The sequence below is a fragment of the Nicotiana sylvestris genome, chromosome 5 (assembly GCF_000393655.2).
Source record: "Nicotiana sylvestris chromosome 5, ASM39365v2, whole genome shotgun sequence".
NCBI classification, from domain to species: Eukaryota; Viridiplantae; Streptophyta; class Magnoliopsida; order Solanales; family Solanaceae; genus Nicotiana; species Nicotiana sylvestris.
The window spans coordinates 15,346,722-15,371,434 of NC_091061.1; the positions used below are offsets into that span (position 1 = coordinate 15,346,722).

At 38.9% G+C, this 24,713-nt stretch overlaps 1 protein-coding gene across 1 annotated transcript; it reads left to right on the plus strand.

Moving 5' to 3' along the window:
• Positions 1-10,833: 10,833 nt before the first annotated feature.
• On the plus strand, positions 10,834-16,568 carry LOC104213007 (ABC transporter G family member 1-like). Its single transcript, XM_009762380.2, has 8 exons — positions 10,834-11,404; positions 13,545-13,624; positions 13,907-14,371; positions 14,824-14,910; positions 15,013-15,138; positions 15,247-15,441; positions 15,572-15,658; positions 15,764-16,568. The coding sequence occupies exons 1-8, from the start codon at positions 10,894-10,896 to the stop codon at positions 16,436-16,438; spliced, it is 2,226 nt and encodes a 741-aa protein (XP_009760682.1). The 5' UTR covers positions 10,834-10,893; the 3' UTR covers positions 16,439-16,568.
• Positions 16,569-24,713: the final 8,145 nt, after the last annotated feature.

Below are 24,713 nucleotides of genomic sequence, written 5' to 3' on the forward strand. Positions count from 1 at the left end.
CGCGTATGAGAGTTGTCTTGACTGTTACGAGGATAAATGTGAGACTTGCAGATGATTTGAAGTACTAGATGGTTTGTGTTGCACGAACTTATGAAGGATTTAGTTTAACCTCACCATGGTATTATGGCAGTAGTAGAGTATGGGCATTATGAGTTTTGTGTGTTTTGACCTATGGCTTTGAGCCAAGTGGGGGAGTCTGCTATTGATTAGTTGATTGCACGGTTATGTGTTGTGTTGGTTTCAATTTGAAGTATACTAGTGAATCAGTTGTGGCTTGCAGGGGTTGAGATCGAGGATGGCTTAAGTAAAGATAATTTTAATAAAGGTTATGTCATGCTTTATAGGTCAATGAGAATCACAGAATAACTTGAGTTGTTATTGGTGAACGGCGTACAGTGCATAGAGCACGAATTTATTTGGTTGCATTAAGGTGGGGTTACGTCCATATTTAGAGGTCTAATAGTCAGACCTCTTGTTCTTGTTCTAATAGTCAGAGGTCATTTGGTTCGGTTGATCAGTCTAATTGAAACCTGAGTAGAGTTGATGACTCCCGAGAATGGTTTTAATGGATTCAAGACTTATATGTAATAATTGGAGATCTTCATGAGGGTTATTTGGCCAGAAACTGAGGTTTACATTGGAGGGTGTCAAGATTTGTGGTATTTCTATATCATTATGGATTCTACACATCAGTATCAGGAAGGTGAAGGTAATGGCTTTAGATTCGCAGGAAGTCTCTTCAGGGTAAATATTTTAAATATGATACTTTGGGTAATATTTAAGAGAGTATTCGTCAGCTTATGAGCCTTAGACGGTGTGGTTTCATGCTTGAGTCTTGTTTGGTGAGCCTGGGTTGAGTATTGCGGTATTATGGTAATGGGAAATATCAATTTGAAGGAATTTAGAAGTAACTTGGATAAATAGGATAGCTTGGTAGTAGGCCGGATCGACGTAGTAAGGGATATGATTAGTTGTTTGGGTGCTTATGAGGTAATGAGTTTCTACAGGTGTTTCGTGGCAATGCTCTTGGGTTTTTGGTGACTCGCGTAGCTTGGTTGAGTTAGAAGGGTTCAGTCTTGACGGTTTGGTTTTGTGCAAATGAAAATTTAGAGAGTGCGTGATGGTTTCTACCATGGTTAGAGATGTATAATTTCTACTAGTGTGAGGAGCATGTGATGTACAACAATTTCTTCTAGATTGGATCGAATGGGAAAGTTCTTGGCTAGTGAAGTACGTAGTTGCTTGTGGCTCGAAATGGATTATAAAGTTCTCAAATTTGTCATAGGATGGCATGGTATATGCGGTATGTTGTGTAGGGTTGAGATTTGCATGTGTGAGGTCACAATTCAGTTTTGGAAGGGAGGACATAAGTTGTTATGCAACATGGGCAGTTTCAAATGACTAGGTAAATGATATCACTAATTGGTGCGGCATGATGAGGGTATACATTTCAGAAAGGGCAATATGTTTGAGTTAAGGATACTTTATTAGTATTGCGGCACTCTCCTTTTAATCGACTGTTGATATTCGAGGTTGCTTGGTGGCACAGAAGAATTATAAGAGTATCCCCCATGGAATGATTGGGTATTAAAGGTGAGTTATATATTCGGACGGTGGAGTCGAGATCGGATATGGTGATTTGTGTGCTAAATGGATCTGGAGACCAGGAGTTCTCATAAACAGGTTATGTTGTGGATGTGGGTCACGTGTACTGGCCTTGTATGGTGACTATCGGGGGGTTTGGAGACCCTGGTGGATCCTTTGTTGCTTAGTATGTTAGATTTTGATATTATATTGGGTATAGACTGGTTGTCTCTGCGTCGTGTTATTCTGGACTGTTCCGCTAAGATGGTGACGTTAGCTACATCGGGGATGTCCCGGATTGAGTGGTGAGGTTCGACGGATTGTGTTCCTAGTAGGATGATTTTTCATTTTTGAAAACCCAGCGGATGGTTGGGAAGGGTTGTCTTTCTTATTTGGTCTTTGTGAGGGGTGTTAGTGTAGAAACTCCAACCATTGATTCAGTTCCGGTGGTGAGGGATTTTTTCGGATGTGTTTCTTGTTGTCGAGCATGCCGCCGGATAGGGTTATTGATTTCCGTATTGATTTGGTGACCGGGCACCGTATCTTATGGTACCGGTGGGTTAAAGGAGTTGAAGGAGCAGCTTCGGGAACTCCTTGATGAGGGATTCATTAGTAGGCCAATATGGATGTGTGCTCTACATCGAGTCGGCTTTGTTGACTCCGAGTTGCTATTGTTGAGGGATGTGTTGATTCGATTTTTATTTAGCTTATCAGTGTTCTGGGGTGGTCTATGAGTTACCTTCCGTGTTGCGAGGCATTATGATTTGTTGGTTATAGGCACATATGGTGAGGTTCTATTGGGGTCTCATAGTGGAATTCGAGCGGGAAGAGTATTGGGTATTTCTCGGTGGATGCCGTACCGGTTATGTCCTTTCGGGCTTGTGTGGTGTTATGTCATTTGCTTCACCGTGGTTATAATGATTTGCTTTTGGTTCTAGACAACAAATTGCGTGTGGTTGTTAATTTTGAGCATAGTAGCTTGAGGTGTTTCATGTGGACCAGTGTTTGGATGGGGTCATGCATTGGAGCGAAGTTATCTGGAGGTATGATCCTTCGGGTTAGATTCGTGTGTTCTGGTTCTATGATGTGTAATGGGTTCTCATCATTGTTCCAGTGGTACTAGTGAGCTTGCGGTACAGCTCTCTCATTTGAGTCATTTTTTATGATTTGAGTACATTTGGGTTGTTGCTTTTTGGTTCACGGATTGCACGGGTTGTGGCTTTAGATGGTATTGATGTGTTGTGTCAATATGGTAGTCGTGTTGGATGAGACTGAGGTCATTGGGAACTAGAATGAATACTATCGGATTCGATCTCAGCATGTTGGAAGGATTATATCGGGTTTCGGCTTAGAAATTTATTATGGTCCTTGCCGAAGGAGAGGGAGCTCCATGAATGGTTGATCTAAGGGATGGTTATGACTTTCTGTATGTTTCATTCATCGTTGGCAGTATGAAAGTGTTGGAATGAGGCTTTATTTGATAAGAGGTTTAATATCGATATTCGGTTGTTTGAGCAGTTGCTGTGATTTGAAGTTTTCGCTATGAGTGTTCAAGTGGTATGGTATATCCTGTGATTTCCATATTGAATTATGGTTGTGGCTTTATACAGCGCGTTCAGATTTATTCGGTGTGTAGATGTGAGATTATGATCTTATAGATAATTTCGGAAGTGGGAATTTGGTTCTAAAGTTTATGGGCTAGGTTGGATTGTGAAATTTTAGTTCGTTGTGCTATCGGGCCTATATGAGATAGGGTGACGTGGGATCACCCCTGGGTATGTGCATGGTAAGGTTACACAACGATTGATGGTTTTCGGAACAACTCTAGGCACGTTCAAGGACGAACGTATGTTTAAGTGGGGGAGGATGTAACGACCCGATCGGTCGTTTTGAGCATTTTCACTTTGCTCGCCAGTTCTCAGGCATGACTAGCCTCATATGATGTATTATGAATTATACAAATCGTCGGTTTTGGTTTTCAGGATAATCAGAATAGAGTTGGAAGAATAATTCTCAGCTTGAAGCTTTAAATTTGAAAGGTTTGACCAAGTTTTGACTTTTTAGTATTCGATCTCGAATTTGAAATTTTATGATTTAGTTAGCTCTGGTAGGTGATTTTGGACTTGGGAGCGCGTTCGGGATGTATTTTGAAGGTCTGTGGTAGATTTAAGCTTGAATTGGCGAAATTGGAAATTTGGCATTTTCTGTTCGGCAATGGAAATCTTGATATAGAGGTCGAAATGGAATTTAGAAAATTTGAGTAGGTTTGTTGTGTCATTTGGGACGTGTGTGCACAATTTCATGTCCTTAGGAGATGATTTAATAGGTATCGGCGTCGTTTGTGAATTTGAAAGTTTATAAGTCCTTAGGCTTGAATCTGAGATTGATTTAGTATTTTGGTATTGTCTTGAGTGATTCGAGGGCTCGACTAAGTTTGAATGATGTTATGTGATTTGTCAGTATGTTTGGTTGAGGTCCCGAGGGCCTCGAGATGGTTTTGAGTGGTTGACGGGAAGTTTGGAATTTGAGTTGTGCTGGAGATTTTGTTGTTCCTATTATTTCTACACATACGGATTGGGGACCGCAGGTGCGAGGTCCGCAAAAGCGGTTATGCAGCGTAGGTGTGCAGCAGGGGTCGCATGTGCAGTTTGGTCCCCGCATCTGCGATGACTGCAGGTGCGGTCAGGCAACCGCAGAAGCGGAAATGCCTTTTAATGAAATTCCGCAGAAGACGAGGATTTTGCGCAGATGCGGCCCCGCAGATGCGTAATGGGGACCACAAATGCGGAAGTGCTGGGCATAGTGTATAAAGGCTCCTTCGCGAATTTTTGGTCATTCTTCACTAGTTTTGGTCGGGATTTGAGGTTTGGGCAGTGATTTTCAAGAAGAATCAAGGATTTTCAATAGTGTAACATACTTGGGCCTTATTATTTGTGTTTATAATTATTTTTCCATTGTTCATTCATGATATTAGTGAAAATTAGGGAAGAAAAGTTGAGAGACTAGGACTTGAAATTGGAGAGTTTAAATTAGGGATTTGAGGGACCATTTGAGGTCCGATTTTGATGATTTTGGTATGTATGGACTCGGGAGTGAGAGGAGTTTCTAGTTTCGTAACTTTTGTTGTATTCCGAGACGTGGGCCCGGGGGCGAGGCTTGAGTAAATTCGGGATTTTTGATCTAATTTGATAATTTTCATATGGGTTTCATTCCTTTAGCGTATATTGATGATAATATACTGATTTTGGGTAGAGTCAGAGCATTTGGAGGACGAATCGAGAGGCAAGGGCATCGCGGGCTAGAGTTTGGCTTGGCTTGAGGTAAGTAACGCTTCCAAACTTGGTTCTGAGGATTCGAAAGCCCGAACTATGTGTTCTATGATTACTATTGAGGTGACGCAAATGCCACGTAACGGGCGTGTGGGCGTGCACCGTAAGAATCGCGGTCTGGATCATTCCATGGCACTGCTTAGTGACACTTTCTTGCTGATATATGTGTTGTAATTATGTGATTAAGTTAATGAGCTGTAAATTATGCTAATTATCATGTTAAGGCTTCGCGCCAATACTGCTGAGACCGAGAGGTCGTTTCTTGCTGTCATATCATTAGCTTCATTGATATTCTATACTCAGTCATGTTCATGCATATTATATAATGTCGCAGTCTCGATTATTGTTATTTGACATATCATATCATTGTTTGGGCTAGTATCATAATATTTTGAGCCCGTGTGTGTGAGAATGGATAATGATGATTCAGTGAGGCCGAGAGCATGATATTGAGTGACAGTATGGGATCGGGCTGCACGCCGTAGCGAGATATTGAACATGCCTTCGTTGGCTTGTTATAGCGCTTGGGCTAAGAGAAGCCCCTCCGGAGTCTTTACACCCCCAGTGAGCGCAGTTGATATTATTTAAGGATGGATTTTCCCTGGACATGGATCTTGTCCGAAGTACTTATTATCTGGAGATAGATCTTCTCCATGATGGCTGGATTGGCCTGTTCCTCGGTACTGGAGACTGTTGGTTTGTGATGTGTATATATTCTGGGAAGGATCTTCCCTGGGCCTTGTGAGCCATATACAGTACCGAGTGGTTGTGAGGTTGTTATTGTTATTATCTGGAGATGGATCTTCTCCATAGGCTAGAATGACCTTCCTCAGTACTGAGTGACTATTGTTAGAGATGTATATATTTTGGGATGGATCTTCCCTGGGCCGTACGATCCATATACAGTACTGAGTGGACGAGCATTTGCGATTGTGGGCACATGAGGCACTCATCATGGTGCATTTCATGCAACTTGTGCACTGACATGTAGATGTAGCAGAGTTACACTTCTTTCCCTTGATCATACTTGCTCAGTTTTACTGTTCGAGCTGTTTATTTAACTGAAAGCATGCCTACGTTTCTGTACATTATTTATGTTATCCTTAAAGAGGTTGAGTTCGTCACTACATATCAGTCCAAATGTTGGACTTGTTACTTACTAAGTTGGTATACTCACGTTACCCCCTGCACCTTGTGTGTAGATTTAGGCATATTTGGATCCAGTGGCGGTGGTTGATCGAGGCTTCTAACTCAGGAGATTATTGAGGTACCTGCACGGCGTTCGCAGGCCTTGGCTCTCCACTTTACTTTCCAGTTATATTTCAATTGTTTTCTTAGACATTATATTAGACTATGTATTTTCCTTATACGCTTATGCACTCAGTGACACCCCGATTTTGGGCTGGATTGTATCTATTCTTGAAATTTCTTATGTTTCAAATAGTTCTTTAACTGTTAAAAGCTTCCGTAAATATTTTCAAACTTATTATTATCGTGTTGATTGTTGAGTTGAGACTGGCCTAGTTTCACGATAGGTTGTGTTTTAGGGTCGTGACAAGATGATTTAGAGTATAGAGTTTAGCTTATACAAGGAAGATTAAACCATCAGTATTTAAAGTGTAAAGTTTGATTTCACAATCTAATGATGGAATTGGACAAACCATCATGGATGATTGTAGCACAAGATTAAATATAATTTATCTTAATTATGAGAATTGTTTAATTTTAACTTCTTGTGCTAGTACATTTTGTATGTATTGAACGGACCAAATAGAGATAAGTATTTTATACTGACTTAATAAAATAAACTCTCTAGCCATTAAATGTACTTATGCTCTTAATCTTGATATAAAAATTATTGGTTTTGTACATTATTATTGTTTTATAATGACCAAGTAGAGATAAGTATTTTATACTGACTTAATAAAATAAAATTTCTATCCATTAAATGTACTTATACTCTTAATCTTGATATAATTATTATTAGATGTGTACATTATTATTATTTTGATTTACTAAAAGGCGAGATTCTTTCGTGTGTCAATATGCCTGGTAAATTGGATAATAATAATAATAATAATAATAATAATAATAATAATAATAATAATAATGTACATTGGCGAAGTAATAGTTAGTTGATGGAATCCATGTCTCGGTTTAGAGATTGATGATACACCTTTACGAAAGCTTATAAGTTTCATGTGTAAACCCGGCCGGTAGATTTTGTATCCGACACATGAAATAAGTTGAGCGAAAGTCTAAAGAAAATAATCAATAAATTAAATCTTCAGTAATTTAATTTAATTGATTAGTATCTAAATCTTAACATGGGGAGTTAAAAAGGATTTAATGGATGAATTTTGAAATTGAATAAGGAGTGCAATTACGAATTTTTTGTGGAATAATTCGAAATTAATTATGGTGGATATTAATTTTGAAAATTACAAATTAATTTCATAATTGGAAGCCTTGTTAATTAAATTTTGTGGTCCCTACTGTGCCTAAATAAAAGGAAATAAAGGAATTAAAGGGTTTTAACCCCTAAAACTTGTGCTATAAATACATAAGGTTTTCCACCTAGAGGTAGTAGTACATGGTGGCCGAAATTTTCAGCCAAGTTTTCCTAGAAATTTCGCTCACACGAAATTGCTATTTCCGAATATTATTTGGGTAATACAGTAGAAGACCGTAGAACGTTCAGAGATCATGATCGTGCGGGTGATGGAAATTTCATTGAATTGCTATGGAATTAGAGGCTCACGTGATAGAGGAGTTTTGTTCACACTTTAAGAGGTAACCCGTGAAATCCCGTTTATACTAGTTGTCTAGATTACATGTGATTTTGATACTGGGATTGCTTCCGCTGTTTATTATTAAGGGTGTTAATCGGGTGGGCCGGGCTGGGCTGGGGTTGGGATTTTTTGGGACCGTACGGGTTATAGTCCGGGCCGGTTACGGGTTGGGTCTTACCGGGTTTAACGGGTTCGGGTTCATCTGGGTAAAATTGAACTGTAAGGGTTACGGGTTGAGGGGGCCGGGCCGGGCCGGGTTTAGTGTATTTTTTAATTTTTTTTTTGGTATTTTGTATAACTATTGTAAGTTATATTAATACAAAGTATTAACATAAAGAATACATGGAAGATGAGAAAAAATTGCACTTATAAATTGTAAGTGCTACATTTATTTCAAAATTACAAAATTAAAATTTGCATTTAAAAAGTAAATTAACAAAAAAATAGTAAAACTAAATTTTCATGCATAATAAGTTAATAATACTTCATATTAATCTAACAAACTAAAATATTAAGCATAAATACATCTAATAATTTTAAAATAACACAAATTGTCTAAAAATCTTAAATACGAATTTTCGGAGGACGCTCAAGACAATACTTTATATGCCTCATTAAACTGTCTGTGTGAGACCTTGAACGAAGATTTAAGACTTGACCACAGTTCTTGCACTTTACTTTCTGACCTTCTTCATTTTCTTCTACCACCTCAAAGTGTTGCCAAACATATGAGCGCACTCTAGAAGTACGAGACATGATTTAACTTGAATTGAGATTTGAGAATTGAGATTGAGAAATGAGAATTGAGAGATGAGTGAAGAAATGAGGAAGAGGAGGGGTATTTATAATATTAGAGAAGGTTAATTTTGTAAATTGAAAAAAGGTTAAATTTTAAAGAAAAAAGAGGCTATTAATGCAATTAAGGGTGTTAAGCAATTGTCCCTGCCAGGGGTGACCGTTGCCAACGGTTAGTGGGCCCCAAAGATTTCAAAAAATAAAAAACAAAAACAAAAAAAAAGATTTAGCCGTTGTACTGGGCCGGGCCGGTTAAATCGGTACACGGTACTGTTCACGTGGACCGGGTTTGACCGGTCCGGTTAACCGTTAAAAAAATAAACAGACCAACCCCCTCTACCCCTCCTACCCAGCCCCATTCGGCCCCTATGTACCGGGCCGGTCCGGTTCTAATTTTTTCCGGTCTGGGCCGATCCGATTACGGGTCAACCCGGCCCGTTAGACACCCTTATTTATTATAATCCATCAAAGTGAACACAACTAATCATCAGAAAATCACTATGAGTAAAAGGAAAGTAAAATAGTTGTCGTTAAACATATAAATAAGAATGAAGCACTGATAATTACCCAAACGAATCTAAAATCCAACAGAAATTCAAAATACTGGGAACAAAGATACATAAAACACCAACAAAATAAATCTCAAAAGACAGAAAGAGGATATTACTTGAAAGAAAAAAAAAAAGATATTTACTTGGCGATTACATGCGACAAAAGGAGGAAGAAGAGGGAAAGAAGGCGTCATAACTTATCAGTAACAATGAGATTCGCCTGGGAAAGAAATGGAGGAAGAGAATGGATCCCTAATTAAGAGAATTAAAAGAAGCAACAGTTTTTCTAGGGAAAAGAGGTGACTCTTGAATTCTATTTGATGAAACATTTTTTTAATCATTTTAAAAAGGGGAAAAAGCAAAAAAAATGACAAAAAAGATAAATAAGAATGCTAGCCATAGAGGAATGCCACATCACCTTGTCTATATAATATATATATATATATATATATATATATATATATATATATAAGCTGCATAAATACTGCTATTAAATGGGTGGTTTTTGGAGACTGCCAAGAGGAGCTACCCAAACGTAACAAGGGTGCCGCCAACTGTATTTGGTCCCAAAATATTAATGAAAGCAAATTGAGGATTTAAACTTTATAAGTTTGATTTGAAATTTTATTATAATTCATTCAGTTCAAAATTATTTTTTTGGTACTTATTAGTAAAGTTTTTAACATACATACATACATATATATATATGATGCTAATTGGAGCGATATTTATCTTTTTCATACAATTCACATTATATCAAGGCCGATCAACCTTACTACCACCAACTTTTGTATTAGACAAGCTACAAGAGATCAATCAGGCAATCCTTCGGAAAGTGAAGCTACCACAGGCAGGTCAGGCCAATAGTCCTACTTAGGAGTGGCAAATGGGCGGGTCGGGTCGGATATAGTTCAGGTAAAAAACGAGTAATGAAAAAACGAATAAATTATCCTACCCGACTCATATTTAATACGTATAAAAAACGGGTTAACTGGCGGATAATATGGGTAATCATATTACCCATGACTTCTTGCATATGATCACTTTTGGGAGAATTCTTAGTCTCTCCAACTTGAGGAACCTCCAATTTGAGGCTTTACAAATGTAAAAGTTGGATTCATTGGTTACCTATTGTTATCCATTTTTCAAATGGATAATATGGTTCTTATTCATATTTGACCCGTTTTTAAAAAGTTTATTATTCAACCCACTTTTTAGTACATAATATGGGTGGTTAACTATTTTCTTTGAACCATTTTGCCACCACTAGTCCTACCACACCATCCCCACCTTTTGCATTGACTCCGACGAGTACCTTAGCGCGCCACAACGCGCCACAACCATATATGCCTGATAATGGAGTTACTACAGTAGGGAACTCTTTTTTGTGTATTGATCATCTACCTATGCCCTCCACCCTATATAATAGCAATCATTGTAATGGTAATCAAAGTAGTACTAGCAACGTGGTGCCCCCCAGCACCACATTCTCTGTAACAACAACATTTACTAGTTAGTTAATTAATGCATTATTATCTTTCTTACCCAAAAAAAAAAAAAACGAAGACCAAGCTAGGCCAAAATTGTCTTATTTTATGGAATATGTACATTTGTTTCTTAGTTTCCTTGCATTGTTGGAAGTCAATCTGGTTTATTTAATTAATTTAACTATTTTATACAATTAGATTATTACTCTAATTTCCAAAAACCTTCTTCATTTCCATTATATACATGAACCCTCTTTCACCACTCTCGTTATTCCATGCATTAGCTTTACTTATTTCTACACCTTTCTCTTTATCTTCTTCTTCCTATACTTATTTGGAGAAAAAAATATTAGAAATGGAGTTACAGGTTAATGTTCCGAGATGGACACCTAGTCCAAACAGATCACCACATAAACGCCAAGAATCTGAAACAGATAATGAAAGTGCAACTTATTCTCAAGATGATATTCCTTTTAACAACAACAACATGAACCCAACCAAAAATTTTCCATTTAATAATAGTCTACCACCTCATATTGCTGCTATTGAAGCACCATCTCTTAGGGTTGATTCTGAAATAAAAAGGTCCTTAGAAATGGTACACTATGAAACACCACCAATAATATTTAGGGAAGAGATAAAGGGAAATAATACTACTACTGGTTTTGAATATGAGGAAGTTGTCCCTTTTAATAATGAAGGAATTTACTTGACATGGAAAGATTTGTGGGTGACAGTGCCAGACAAGAAAACAGGGAGGAGAGCTATATTGCAAGGGCTAACTGGTTATGTACAACCTGGCCAAGTCTTGGCCATTATGGGTCCTTCTGGTTGTGGCAAATCTACTCTTCTTGATACTTTAGCGGGTATTATTCTAATACTGCAATTTTTTTTTTTGGTTAAACCATTTGATATTCGTCTAAGTTTATTGGTTCGACTAATCTAAAGGTATATTAGGGGTGGCAATTTGAGCCCAACCTCGTTTGACCTCGCCCAACCCGCTCAAGGTTAGGCCGGTCATTTATGACCTATTCATTTACTGAACTCAGCCATCTTGATCCAGCCCATCTGAGCCCATATAAAGTTTCGCTGATTTTTAGTCCAAATTATTCCATGAGTGACTTTTTAAAAATGTCTTTAAAATATTTTTTTATTTGTTTGATATGTTATTTACGACCATAACCAAAAAGAAAATTAAAGTCTTATTTAATACTTAAATAATTCATAAGAAAACAACACACATTAATTAAAGCTTGATAAGAGTTGGAGGGATTGGGCTATGACCCAAATTTTAGGCCGCCTTAACCCAGTCTAGCTCAGCCGAAGTAACTTTTAGGTGGGTCAATTTATGACTCGGTCCATTTTAATGGGGTAACTGCATAAATAGCCATTCTCAGGAATGTTATTTAGAGATTAGCCCGTATTTATTTTGTCCTGAATTTTTAAACTAAAAATCTTAACTTTAGGATAATTCAGAATATTTTATCCGAAAATTAAATTGAAAAACTGAAATTCAGGATGCACTGGCTAATTCCTAAATAACAGCCCTTTAAAGTGGCTACCTAGTGTCATTTTTACCATTTTAATCCACCCAAAATTAACTCAACCCAACCATTTGAGTTATACCAAGTAGGCCCAATAAGGGGGAATATTTGGGAAGCTTACCTAACTATACTATAATAGAAACTTATTTACCACTTTTCTTTAGGTTCCTTGAAACATATATTATCTATCTATATTTACTACTTATAGAAATTTTTAATAAATAGAGTATTGCTTAAAATTAGGATGTAACTGATATAGTCCCCCCCAACCACCACCACCACCACCACATCACCCCCCCCCCAACTGCAAAGAAAAAGTTTTTTTTTCGGTGCTTCTATGAAAAACAGTTTTATGTTATTGGATTTGTTAGATTAGGGATCACTTTCCTAATATTATAAGGATAATAGGAACATAGAATATTTCGTATGACGTTACATCCGGTATTTGAGGGTTTCAACCAAAACCATTCAACAATTGAAGCAAAATTACCTGCTTCTTACTGAAGACGTGCAACTATCGGAGGGAGAGAGAGAGAGGAGAAGAGAGAAAAAAAGAAAGGATATAATTGAATCATTTAAATGAAGGCATTAATAATAGGGCGATGGCCTTTAGGGGGAGGGGAGTGTATTCAATTTGTAAAAAAAAAAAAACTAAATACTTTTTGAAAATTACAAAAACTAAAAAAATGGATAAATAAGTTCCTATTATATTTTTCATTCATGTGACTCGAACCGACAATCTAGTTAGGCTTATGAGTAAGGGGGTCGAACCATCGTGGTTACATCCCTCGGTGACTACTTTGATGCTAGGAATTTGTCCTTACTCTTTCCTGACATAAGTATTCTCTTCGTTTTAATTTACGTGTATTACTTTTCATTTTAATTTGCTTAAACAAGAATGCCTAGTTAACTGTAAAATAGTAGTAGTAATAAAATTGGTAACATTCTGCTTAAAATTATTGTTATATAATTGGCCTATATATGAACTACTCCATATACTACAATGATGGCTAAGGGTTCACAGATTTTGACTCAAAACACCACCGATCGAGTTGAGAAGAAGAAGAGAAAGAATAATGTTTGACTCCACTTGAAGAAGACCCTGGTAGTTGTTAGCCAGTCGATACATTAAAAAAAGAAAAAGAATATTTTTCTATGAAGTTCCCATTCACATTGCTCAGTGTACATTTCTGACCCTACTTCAACCTTATAAGTTCGGGATTCTAATCGTTTTAAGTTACTCGGTTTTAAATTAATAATTTACATATATTTAATGAATTTTTTTAAGACAAAAAGTTCGAATCAAAGCTACTGGGTTTGGCCAAACCCGCTCCCGGCACTCTAGCTCGCCCCTGACCCCACCCGCTTTCTCTATACCCCTGCAAACAGAGGAAAAACAAGAATATAAGTGATGTTTAAGTTTGTAAATCTGATTATAAGCTGGGGATAAATACTATTGCAGGGAGAGTGGATTCAAACACCAGACAGACTGGAGAAATCCTCATCAATGGTCGGAGGCAAGCACTTGCATTTGGTACTTCGGTAAGGAGAAAAAATATCATAAGCTATTTCTTCACGAGTTTAATTTTTATATACTTATAATACAAAGGAACTTTTACAATATCAGGGGTTACCTAAAATATAATTACAAGTAACTGCCCATAATAAGTGGAATATCTAGAAATTAAGATATAACTTGTTACTTTTGCACGAGAACTAATATCTTACCTTTTTTTTGTGGGTTTAACTTTTATACACTGATAGTTAACGAAACACATATTTTGACTTAATGACTTTTTTTTTTCTTTTTTCCTTTTCTAAAAGGCATATGTGACACAAGATGATACATTGATGACAACACTAACAGTGAGAGAAGCAATATACTATTCAGCACAACTCCAATTACCAGATTCAATGTCAAGATCCGAGAAGAAAGAAAGAGCTGAAGCAACAATAAGAGAAATGGGATTACAAGATGCAATGAATACAAGAATTGGAGGGTGGAGTGTAAAAGGATTAAGTGGTGGACAAAAGAGAAGAGTTAGTATTTGCATTGAAATACTAACACGTCCAAAGCTTCTTTTTCTTGATGAGCCAACTAGTGGACTTGACAGTGCAGCTTCTTACCATGTCATGAATAGAATAGTTCAATTGGCTAAACAAGATGGAAGAACTGTGGTTGCTTCTATTCATCAACCAAGTAGTGAAGTTTTTGAGCTTTTTCATAATCTTTGCCTTCTCTCCTCTGGTAGGACTGTCTACTTTGGCTCCATTTCTGCTGCAAATGAGGTACTTACTATATAGCTTACCTTCTACACATTGACAATGTAAAAAGGCTTCTTACTTTTTTTGACGTAACCAGCAAAGTTGATGTCATTTGATCATGAGGTCACGGGTTCGAGTCGTGGAAACAACCTCTTACAGAAATGTAGGGTAAAGCTGTGTATAATAGACCCTTGTGGTCCGGCCTTCCCCGGACCCCGCGCATAGCGGGAACTTAGTGCACCGAGCTGCCCTTTTCTTTTTAAAGATAATTACGAGTAACTGCCCATATTAAGTGAAACTAATTGTCTGAATATTAAATAGGCAATTTACTATAGAAGGTTAAATTACACTGATAGTGTCAAAATTCTTTATGTTGTCAATCGATATAAGTTAAATCTATAGCAACATGTCGCTCAATATATAAAAAGTCTAAAATTAGTTTTTTATGATGAATCTTTAATACCATTTTTTTCCAGTTTTTTGCAGTGAATGGCTTCCCATGTCCAACTATGAGGAATCCTTCTGACCACTACTTAAGGACAATCAACAAGGACTTTGATGCTGTAAGTATATATCTATATATGTTCTTCTTTGTACTACTGTCTAAACTAGTGTTAGAGATAATTATTGATGGTTGTACTCATTAATTCTCTGTTTGACCTTAGGATATCGAGAAAGGAGTTAGTGGAAAAGCCACTGCGACAGAAGCAATCAATATTCTGGTTAAGTCATACAAGACCTCACAGGGTTGCCAACAAGTTCAACGTCGAGTTCTGGAGATTTGCCAACAGGTTTTTATACTAGTGCACGCGATTAACAAAATCGCTATTTTGATCTTATATATTGTGCAAATCCAAGAAAATTACTTAAATTGGTCTAATATGAATATTTGTGTATAGAATGGTGGACAAGAAGCAAAGAAAGGAAACCAAGCAAGTTTCATTACTCAGTGCACGGTTCTAACCAGGAGATCATTTGTGAACATGTATCGTGATCTTGGTTATTACTGGCTTCGTTTTGCAATATATATTGCTTTGTGCTTGTGTGTTGGCACTATATTTCATGACATTGGCCACGGCTATGGCTCAATTCAGGTGAGACATTTTGCTTATATTTTTTTAAAAAAAAATGAATTATTAGATCGACAGTGCCTATAGTTATCTTTTAGGTGACATGTCAGAGTATAACATTTTCGTCTTTCTTCGCTCCTTGCTAAATTTGCAGGCTAGAGGTTCAATGCTCATGTTTGTTGCTGCCTTCTTAACCTTTATGGCTATTGGTGGATTCCCTTCTTTTGTTGAGGATATGAAAGTATGCACATTTAACTATCACCCTCATTTATTTTACACATAATCTTTCACAATAGTAACAATTAATGATGCTAATTATTTGTCATTTGCTCCTAATTGTTGCCAGATTTTTACTCGAGAAAGATTAAATGGGCACTATGGTGTGGCTGCATATGTCATAGGAAATACATTCTCTTCCATTCCTTACCTAGCAATGATCTCAGTAATACCTGGTGCTATGGCTTATTACCTTGTTGGATTACAAAAGGAGTTTGATCACTTTGCTTATTTTGCACTAATGTTATTCACAACAATGATGTTAGTCGAAAGCCTAATGATGATCGTGGCAAGTATTGTACCAGATTTTCTCATGGGAATTATAACAGGAGCTGGAATTCAAGGTGTTATGATGCTTAACGGAGGTTTCTTTCGATTGCCTAATGATCTTCCTAATCCATTTTGGAAATATCCAATGTATTATATTGCATTTCACAAATATGCAAATCAAGGGTTTTATAAGAATGAGTTCTTGGGATTAACTTTTCCTAATGAGCAAATTGGAGGGCCAGCTACAATTACTGGTGATGAGATTTTGAGAAATATATGGCAAGTGCAAATGGGATATTCAAAATGGGTTGATGTTGCAATTGTTTTTGGAATGGTGATTCTCTATAGGTTCATGTTTTTGGGAATAATTAAGATAGTGGAGAAGGTTAAGCCTATGATTAGAGCATTTATGGCTCGAACTTCCAAAAATCCAACTCATGCTGAAGATCCAGATTCTTCTCGTATGCATGCTTAAAGAAAGATTATTACTCTCTCCGGTTCATAATAAGTGTCCAATTTGCTTTTTCATTTTGGTTCAAAATAAGTGTCCAGTTATGTAATCAAAAAGATTTCAATTTGTTTTTACAAAATAACTCCTATGCACATATCCCTAAAAAGCTTTCTTACTCCTCACATTAAGTGTTTAATTAGGGGTAGTTTAGTCATAGTAGGTGTTGCTCTCAAACGCACACGCAAGTATACGTGGTCGACAGTAATATAATGATAAGTTGAGTGTCGAACCCACAGGGACTTGTGTACATTACTCACTAAATCGCTAAAATTGTTATTCAATCCAGCTAAAATCAACGTCCAATAATATGATTATATTATACTACGATTCTAAACAATAACTAAATTATCAAGTAACGAGTTGATTGTTGTGTATTCAATAGAGACAAATATTCCAGGGTTGTGATCGATTCACCATTCGTATTGTGTTCTAATTAACTCTCCCTTTCGTATAATTCACTCATGGTTGCTAATTAATCGATAAATGCTCTCATAGCCTTCTCTCGAAGTACTACTCACCTATTCTCAACAGATTAACGCCTATATTCCTATGAAATCAATCTATTAAGAACGCATTAAGATCACGATATTTAATTAAGTACGGTGACTAGGTATATTCCTACCCTAACCACAAATCCGCTCCCCTGAAGGTTAAGTTCGTGCTCTCTTCAATTCTTCTCTAATCTAAACACGGCTTTTCCAAGCATAGCATAGATAGTAAATAGAACCTAACTGCTGGCCAGACAATTAAGCAATTAAACACAGAATTGAAGAAACAACCATATATTGGTGAATTATAATCAAGGTCAAGCTAATATCAAACAACAATATTCATGGCTAAATCACAACCCCAGAACAATGGGTGTTTAGCCACTCATGATGTAATCAAACAATTGCATAAGTTTTGATTATTGAAAATACTAGAAAAGATGAAGAATTCCAAGATGTTCTTGCTCCTCAATGTTTCTTGCATGTATTTTTTGCTCCAAAGTGCGTCTCCCCCTCCAAAATTAGGCTTAGTCTTCCTTTTATACGTGTTGGATAAGTCTAGGATAGAATAAACCGTGTCCCGGGCGAAATAGGACACAATTTGTGTCACGGCGCTGCGCCAGGCGCCCTCCACAGCGCCCCCAAATTTGTGCATACTATTTTTTGCGCCATAGGTGGCGCCAGGCGCTGCTTGTGGCGCCCAACTGGATTCCTTTTCCGATTTTGTTCGTTTTAGCTTCAAATCTTGCACGTTTTGCCCCCAATTGCTCCCGAATCATTCCTACAAGTAAAAACACTTCAAATTAATATAATTCATAGCATTTAACATCCCAAATTCATGAAATAAGAGTAAGATATGAGGCGATATACATAAAAATATATATACTTTAAGCTAAACATCAACACCCCACACTTAGACCCTTGCTCGTCCTCGAGCAATGGGACAATCTAATAAACCCCCAACTACGTACAAAGATCAATCATAGAGGAGCACCTTAACTTTTAATCACACACTATACTTTTGACTACAATCTATACCGGCACGTAAGCATGAACACACAAAATTTCACATTCTTCCCGTTTAAGCATACCCAAGTATAACGTTTCAATTCAATAAATTCCAACAACCTATTCATCACCACCCAACCTCAACAATCGACTTGCAACCACTAAGCACCATCAATTCGTGCACTTATTGATAAGTTAGGATTTTAACATGTTTTATGCCCCTACTTGCCTATGCTTCGATCATATATTGTTACAAAATAGTCCTAAAAGGCTCACAAGTTGTGCTTGATCGCAGGTTTGATCGGCAAAGTGACGAAATATCAAAGATCGGCTAAAAAGGAGTGAAACCTGCTCAAGTATCAAAGACCAAGAAATATTGAGAAAAGAAGGCCTAGTGCGGACCGCGCAAAGTGGAATACGACCGCACTAGGTGGTTCAGAGAGTTGGTGAATCAGGCTTAGAAGAAGCGCGACCGCGGTACACATCTCGCGGTCCGCGGTGAAGGCTCCGCGGTCGCACTACTCTTTTGTGCGGTCCGCGATCATTAGGTTCAGAGAGATTGAGTTTGCAAAGCCAGTGACATACGGTCCGCGGTCGTGGTTGCGCGGACCGCGCCAGCTCCCTCCGCGGCCGCGATCGTGGTTGCGCGGACCGCACCAGCTCCCTCTGCGGCCGCGGTCCGTTCTATGCGGTCCGCGGTGTCCAAGTTCAGAGAAGCAGAAGGAAACCCACTGCGGTCGCGGTCCATTTATTGCAGCCCGCACTGACCCCACAGTGGTATTTTTGTCCAGTTTTTCCAGCCTAGTATAAATAGAACATTTTACCATTTTTTAGGTATTGAGACATATCAGACAACAGCTGCGCTCGTGAGAACGAATTTTGTAGCCATTTTTGGCACTTTTGCTTTACATTTACCATAGATTCTTGTATTTTAATTTTAGCAATTAATTAATATGCTTAGTTCTTCATCTATTTCTTTAATTTCTTTATCTAGCATGAGTAGCTAAACCCATTAGCTAGGGTTGTGGCTCAATCCTAGTGTGGGTAATTGATGGGCATTGCCATCTAGTGTTAGATTGACTATGGGTGTTTCCTATTTGGGTTGATTTTATGTTTAATTCTAGAATTGGTGGTTGCAATCACTGATTCAAGCTTTGTGGGTTTAACTCTTCTTGAGAAAGAGAGTCTATAACCCCAAAATTGACCCAACAAGGAATTGGGATGGACTCATGAGAAATGATAGTCTCAATTAACGGGTTAAACCTCGAGAGAGTAATTACCCTACTTGAACCCTAGTTGCTTGGTCTAATTTGCCTACCCATTTGGTCTCGAGAGAGTCAATTGGGAAAAGTCACTTTCTCTACCGAGCGGTGTGAGAGTGGGTAAAATTGTGCAACGGTTAATAGCATAAGCCCCAATTATGTCAATCGAACCTTAGTAACATCTACCCGTCAATTAGCCACCTAGGTAGTGTCACGACCCTAGTGCCCTTCTTCCCATTAGATACAACTCAGCAATATTCTCGTAGCATACTTTAGTGTTAATCAATAGTTTTACAAAAATAGTTATAATTTGAAAACCCAAAAATGTTTGAAGTGACATTAGGAGTACAAACACATCTCTAGGATAGACAGACAATCCAACTCCACTACTAGCTCTCTGAGGAATTCGATCCCGACCTTCATATCGGGTAAAAGCTATTGCGACCCGCTCCTCCTACCTTAGTGTAGCATTGAGTTGGAAGTGATCACTTTTTGGCGCCGTTGCCGGGGAGCTTACGGTGTTGACTATATGTTTATTTAGTTTTGTGTTTTGCTTCTCTTTCCTTCTTGTTTACTAATTTTGTTTGTGTCGATCAATCAGGTACAAGTGGCTCTTAATGCAAATGACCCTCTCGGCAACTTGATAGCGGGGGAGGAGGTAGAGGATCTAGAATAAGATGAGGTCTTACCTCAAGTTCCACGGAGAGGCCGAAATGCCAATGTAAATGCAAATGAGAACAACAATATTCCAGACCCTCCTCTGGCACTGCCGAGAGTGGCTCCCAGAGTTTTACCAAATCAAGGATACGCCAGTGCTATTGTTCCTTCCCCAATCCGGGCGGGGAACTTTCAAATCACAAATATTATGTTGACCTTGCTCGAGCAAAGAGGGTATTTCACGGGCGCCTCCGATCAAAATGCCAACAAGTACTTGAAGGGGTTTGTGGATACATACTGGGGTAGTAAGTAGACAAACGTGTCCAAGGATGCATTGAGATTGAGGCTTTTCCCGTTCTATCTTCGGGGTAAAGCATTGGATTGGTTAGAAAGGCTCCCCAATCATTCTATCACAACATGGGATGAATTGACGGATAAATTTATTGCCAAGTTCTTTTCTCCAAGTCATATGACAGCTCTTCGGGATGAAATTCTAGCCTTCAAGCAGGAGCCAACGGAACCTTTGCATGAGATTTGGGAAAGATATAGAACAATGGTGAAAGAGTGTCCTAATAATGACATGACCAAGGCCATGATTCAACAAAGGGCATCAACACCACGAATCAATGCATTGTGAACCAATTGGCCGGAGGGAACTTTATGAAACTTTCTTACCAAGAGGCATGTGATGTACTTGATGAAATGGCCGACACCTTTTCGGCATGGCAAAGCCGAGCAAATGTGCCCCAAGGTGACCCTACGGTCATCCATTTGCACAAGGAATTGCACGATCATGGCCAAGCTATTGCCGAGCTTACAACAACTTGAATCAATTGGCAAAGGCGCAATTGCAACAAGTCCAAAACCCACGCCAAGTCAATGCAATGGAAGGTGTTTCTATGTTGAAAAGGAGTCAAAGAGGGCAACATCCTCAAGGTAATTGTGAATAATATAACAACAACAATGATGGTGGTGGTTATTCAAATGAGTGCTATGATGATCAAAGTGAAGAGGTCCAATATGTCAATAACTACGAAGGGAATAGAGGCAACTCTTCGAATCAACAATGGCGTCCTCAAGGAAATTGGGGTAATCAACAACAAGGCGGAGGTAATTGGAATAACAACAATCAACAACAAGGTGGTGTCAATTGGAATAATAACAACCAAAACAACAATTGTGGTAATCAAAGCAACCAAGGGAATTGGAATGGTAATAACAATAATTGGAGAAACAACAACAATCAAGGAGGGTGGAACAATAGCGGCAACCAAGGCAACCGGGGGCAAGGCTTTCACCCCCATGTACCAACAACCGAACAATCCACCCCCCTTTCCTTCTCAAGGTCCGAGTTCTTCCGGGAGTGAGATGGGGAGAATTGAAAGCATGTTCGAGCAAATGATGAAAAAAAACCAAGATTCCGATGCCCAATTAGCTTCTCATAATACATCTATCCGGAACTTGGAGGTGCAATTAGGACAAATCTCTCAAGCGTTGAATACTCGTCCCAAGGGTGCGCTACCAAGTGATACGGTAGTGAATCTGAAGGCTGGGAATAGTAATCATATGATGGCGGTTACAACAAGAAGTGGGAGAGGCGGTGATATGAATACCTCAAAGCAAAAGCAAGTTATGGATGAAGATGTTGAGTTGCAGGATAATGACGTACCTTTGATTGTTGATGATATGGTTAACCAAAATATGAACAATGATGTGCGAATTGATATTGATGATGAAGCCGAGGTAGAGACTCAAGATGTCGTGAACCCATCTAGGGAGCACGTGATTGACATGCCTGAGCTGGTTGTACCAAAGGCCAAGGCACATTTTCCTAGGCCACCTCCACCTTATCATCAACGGTTAGCAAAGCAAAAGAGTGACAATCAATTCAAAAAGTTCATTGACATGATGAAGAGCCTCACAATCAATGTGCCTTTGGTAGAGGCGCTTGAGCAGATGCCGGGGTATGCTAAGTTCATGAAAGATTTGGTAACAAAAAAGAGATCTATGGAGTGTGAAACAATTAAAATGACTCATCAAGTGAGTGCCATAGTGCATTCAATGGCACCCAAGCTTGAGGACCCCAGAGCTTTTACTATCCCTTGTACTATCGGAAGTGCAGATTTTGCCAAGGCCCTTTGTGACTTGGGGGCTAGCATATATTTGATGTCGTACTCGGTCTTCAAGGCTTTGGGAATTAGACAACCTCGAACTACCTCAATGAGACTTCAAATGACGGATCGTTCGATGAAGCAACCTTTGGGCATAATCGATGATGTACTTGTCCGAGTGGATAATTTTATATTGCCAGCTGACTTTGTCATATTGGATTGTGAGGTGGATTTTGAAGTGCCGATTATTCTTGGACCCTTCCTAGCTACGGGGAAGGCATTGGTCGATGTTAAAGCGGGTGAGTTGACTTTCCGAGTGGGGATGAGAAGGTGGTATTCCATGTTTGCAAATCAATGAGACAACCTAATAGCACGGGTGTGTTCTTTTGTAGACATTATCACAGCTGTGATAGTGGATGACACAAGTTCCATGATCCATGTTGAAGATCCCCTTGAGGTCGTGCTTCTTAATATGGACGTCAATGATGATGCTAGTAGAGTGGAGTGCGTGAATGCATTGCATGGTATGGGTTCATATTCATATGAGCCTAGGAGGCTATCTTTGGATCTTGAAAACCGCAAAACTTCACCAACAAAGCCATCGATTGAGGAGCCACCGGTGTTGGAATTGAAGTCACTTCCTCTACACCTCAGGTATGAATTCTTGGGTTCAAATTCTACTTTACCTATTATTCTTTCTTCTTGTCTCACTAACATGCAGGTTGAGGCCACATTGGTGGTTCTTCAAAAGCGGAAAAGGGCAATCGGATGGACTCTAGCTGATATTCGGGGAATAAGCCCCGCATTTTGCATGCACAAAATCCTCTTGGATGAGGATGCAAAGCCTTACTTGGAGCATCAAAGAAGACTAAATGAGGCGATGAAAGAGGTGGTTATCAAGTGGTTAGATACTGGGTTGTTTATCCTATTTTTGACAGTTCGTGGACTTCTCTGGTGCAATGTGTGCCAAAAAGGGTGGTATGACCGTGGTGACCAATGACAACAATGAGCTCATTCCCACTAGAACGGTCACCGGGTGGAGAGTTTGTATGGATTACCGGAAGCTGAACAAGGTGACTAGAAAAGATCATTTCCCATTGCCATTCCTTGACCAAATGCTTGATCGTCTTGTGGGCCGGGCTTTCTATTGTTTTCTGGATGGTTACTCGGGGTACAATCAAATTCTAATTGCCCCGTAGGACCAAGAGAAGACCATCTTTACATGTCCTTATGGCACATTCGTCTTCTCTAGAATGCCATTTGGATTGTGTAATGCTCCGGTGACCTTCCAACGTTGCATGATGGCTATTTTCACCGACATGGTGGAGGATATATTGGATGTCTGCATGGATAATTTCAGTGTGGTTGGGTATTCTTTTGAGGAGTGCTTGGTAAACTTGGATAGAGTGTTGGCCCGATGTGAAGATACCAACCTTGTTCTCAATTGGGAAAAGTGTCATTTTATGGTAGAAGAAGGTATATTGTTGGGTCACAAAATCTCGAAGCGAGGAATTGAAGTTGACAAGGCCAAGATTGAGGTTATTTAGAGGCTCCCTCCCCCCATTTCTGTCAAAGGGGTGAGGAATTTCCTTGGGCACGCGAGTTTCTATCGGAGGTTCACAAAAGATTTTTCTAAAGTGGTACATCCATTCTGCAAGTTGCTAGAGAAAGATGCGAAGTTCTTGTTCGATGAGAGTTGTATGCATGCATTCGAGCTTCTTAAGATCAAGTTGACTTCTACCCCTATCATTACCGCACCAAATTGGAGCTTGCCCTTTGAGCTCATGTGTGATGCTAGTGACGTTGCAGTTGGGGCTGTTTTGGGCCAAAGAATCAACAAGATATTTCATTCGGTATACTACGCAAGCAAGACCATGAATGAGGCTCAAAGAAACTATACAGTCACCGAGAAAGAATTGTTAGCTATTGTGTTTGCTATGGAAAAGTTTCAACCTTACCTTATGGGGGCCAAAGTTATAGTGCACACCGATCACGCCGCCCTTAGGTATTTGATGACCAAGAAAGACTCAAAGGCGAGATTCATGAGATGGGTTTTACTTCTTCAAGAGTTTGATCTAGAAATTGTTGACTGGAAGGGTAGTGATAATCAAGTGGCGGGCCACTTGTCCCGTTTGGAGGAGGAGGGGAGGCCTTGTGACGGCCTTGAGATCAATGATTCATTTTCCAACGAATAGCTCATTGCGGTGTCAATGAAGGATATGTCATGGTTTGCCTATGTTGCTAATTACCTTGTGACCGGAATGATCCCGTGTGATCTCTCTTCTAACCAAAGGAAGAAGCTCAAGCGGGATAGTTTGGATTTCTATTGGGATGAGCCATACTTGTTCAAGATTTGCATGGATGGTGTGATTCGATGATGTGTCCCGGAGGAGGAATAATTGGGTATTTTGGAGGCTTGCCATTCCTCTCCCTATGGTGGCCATCATGGCGGGGTGAGAACGGCTTATAAAGTGCTTAGTTGCAGATTTTACTGGCCTACCTTGTTTAAAGATGCGGGCGATTTGGTGAAGAGATGTGATGCCAACGAGCCGGCGGAATTTCTAAAAGGGATGAGATGCCCCTCAATACAATTCTTGAAGTGTATATCTTTGATGTTTGGGGCATCGATTTCATGGGTTCTTTTGTGAGATCTTGTGGGAACACTTACATTCTCGTGGCGGTGGACTATGTCTCAAAATGGGTTAAAGCCGTG

Coding starts and splice junctions, on each gene's coding strand:
- LOC104213007 (XM_009762380.2), top strand. CDS start 10,894: ATGGAGTTACAGGTTAATGTTCCGAGATGGACACCTAGTCCAAACAGA. Junction 11,405..13,544: donor TCTTCTTGATACTTTAGCGG/GTATTATTCTAA, acceptor ATACTATTGCAG/GGAGAGTGGATTCAAACACC. Junction 13,625..13,906: donor CACTTGCATTTGGTACTTCG/GTAAGGAGAAAA, acceptor CTTTTCTAAAAG/GCATATGTGACACAAGATGA.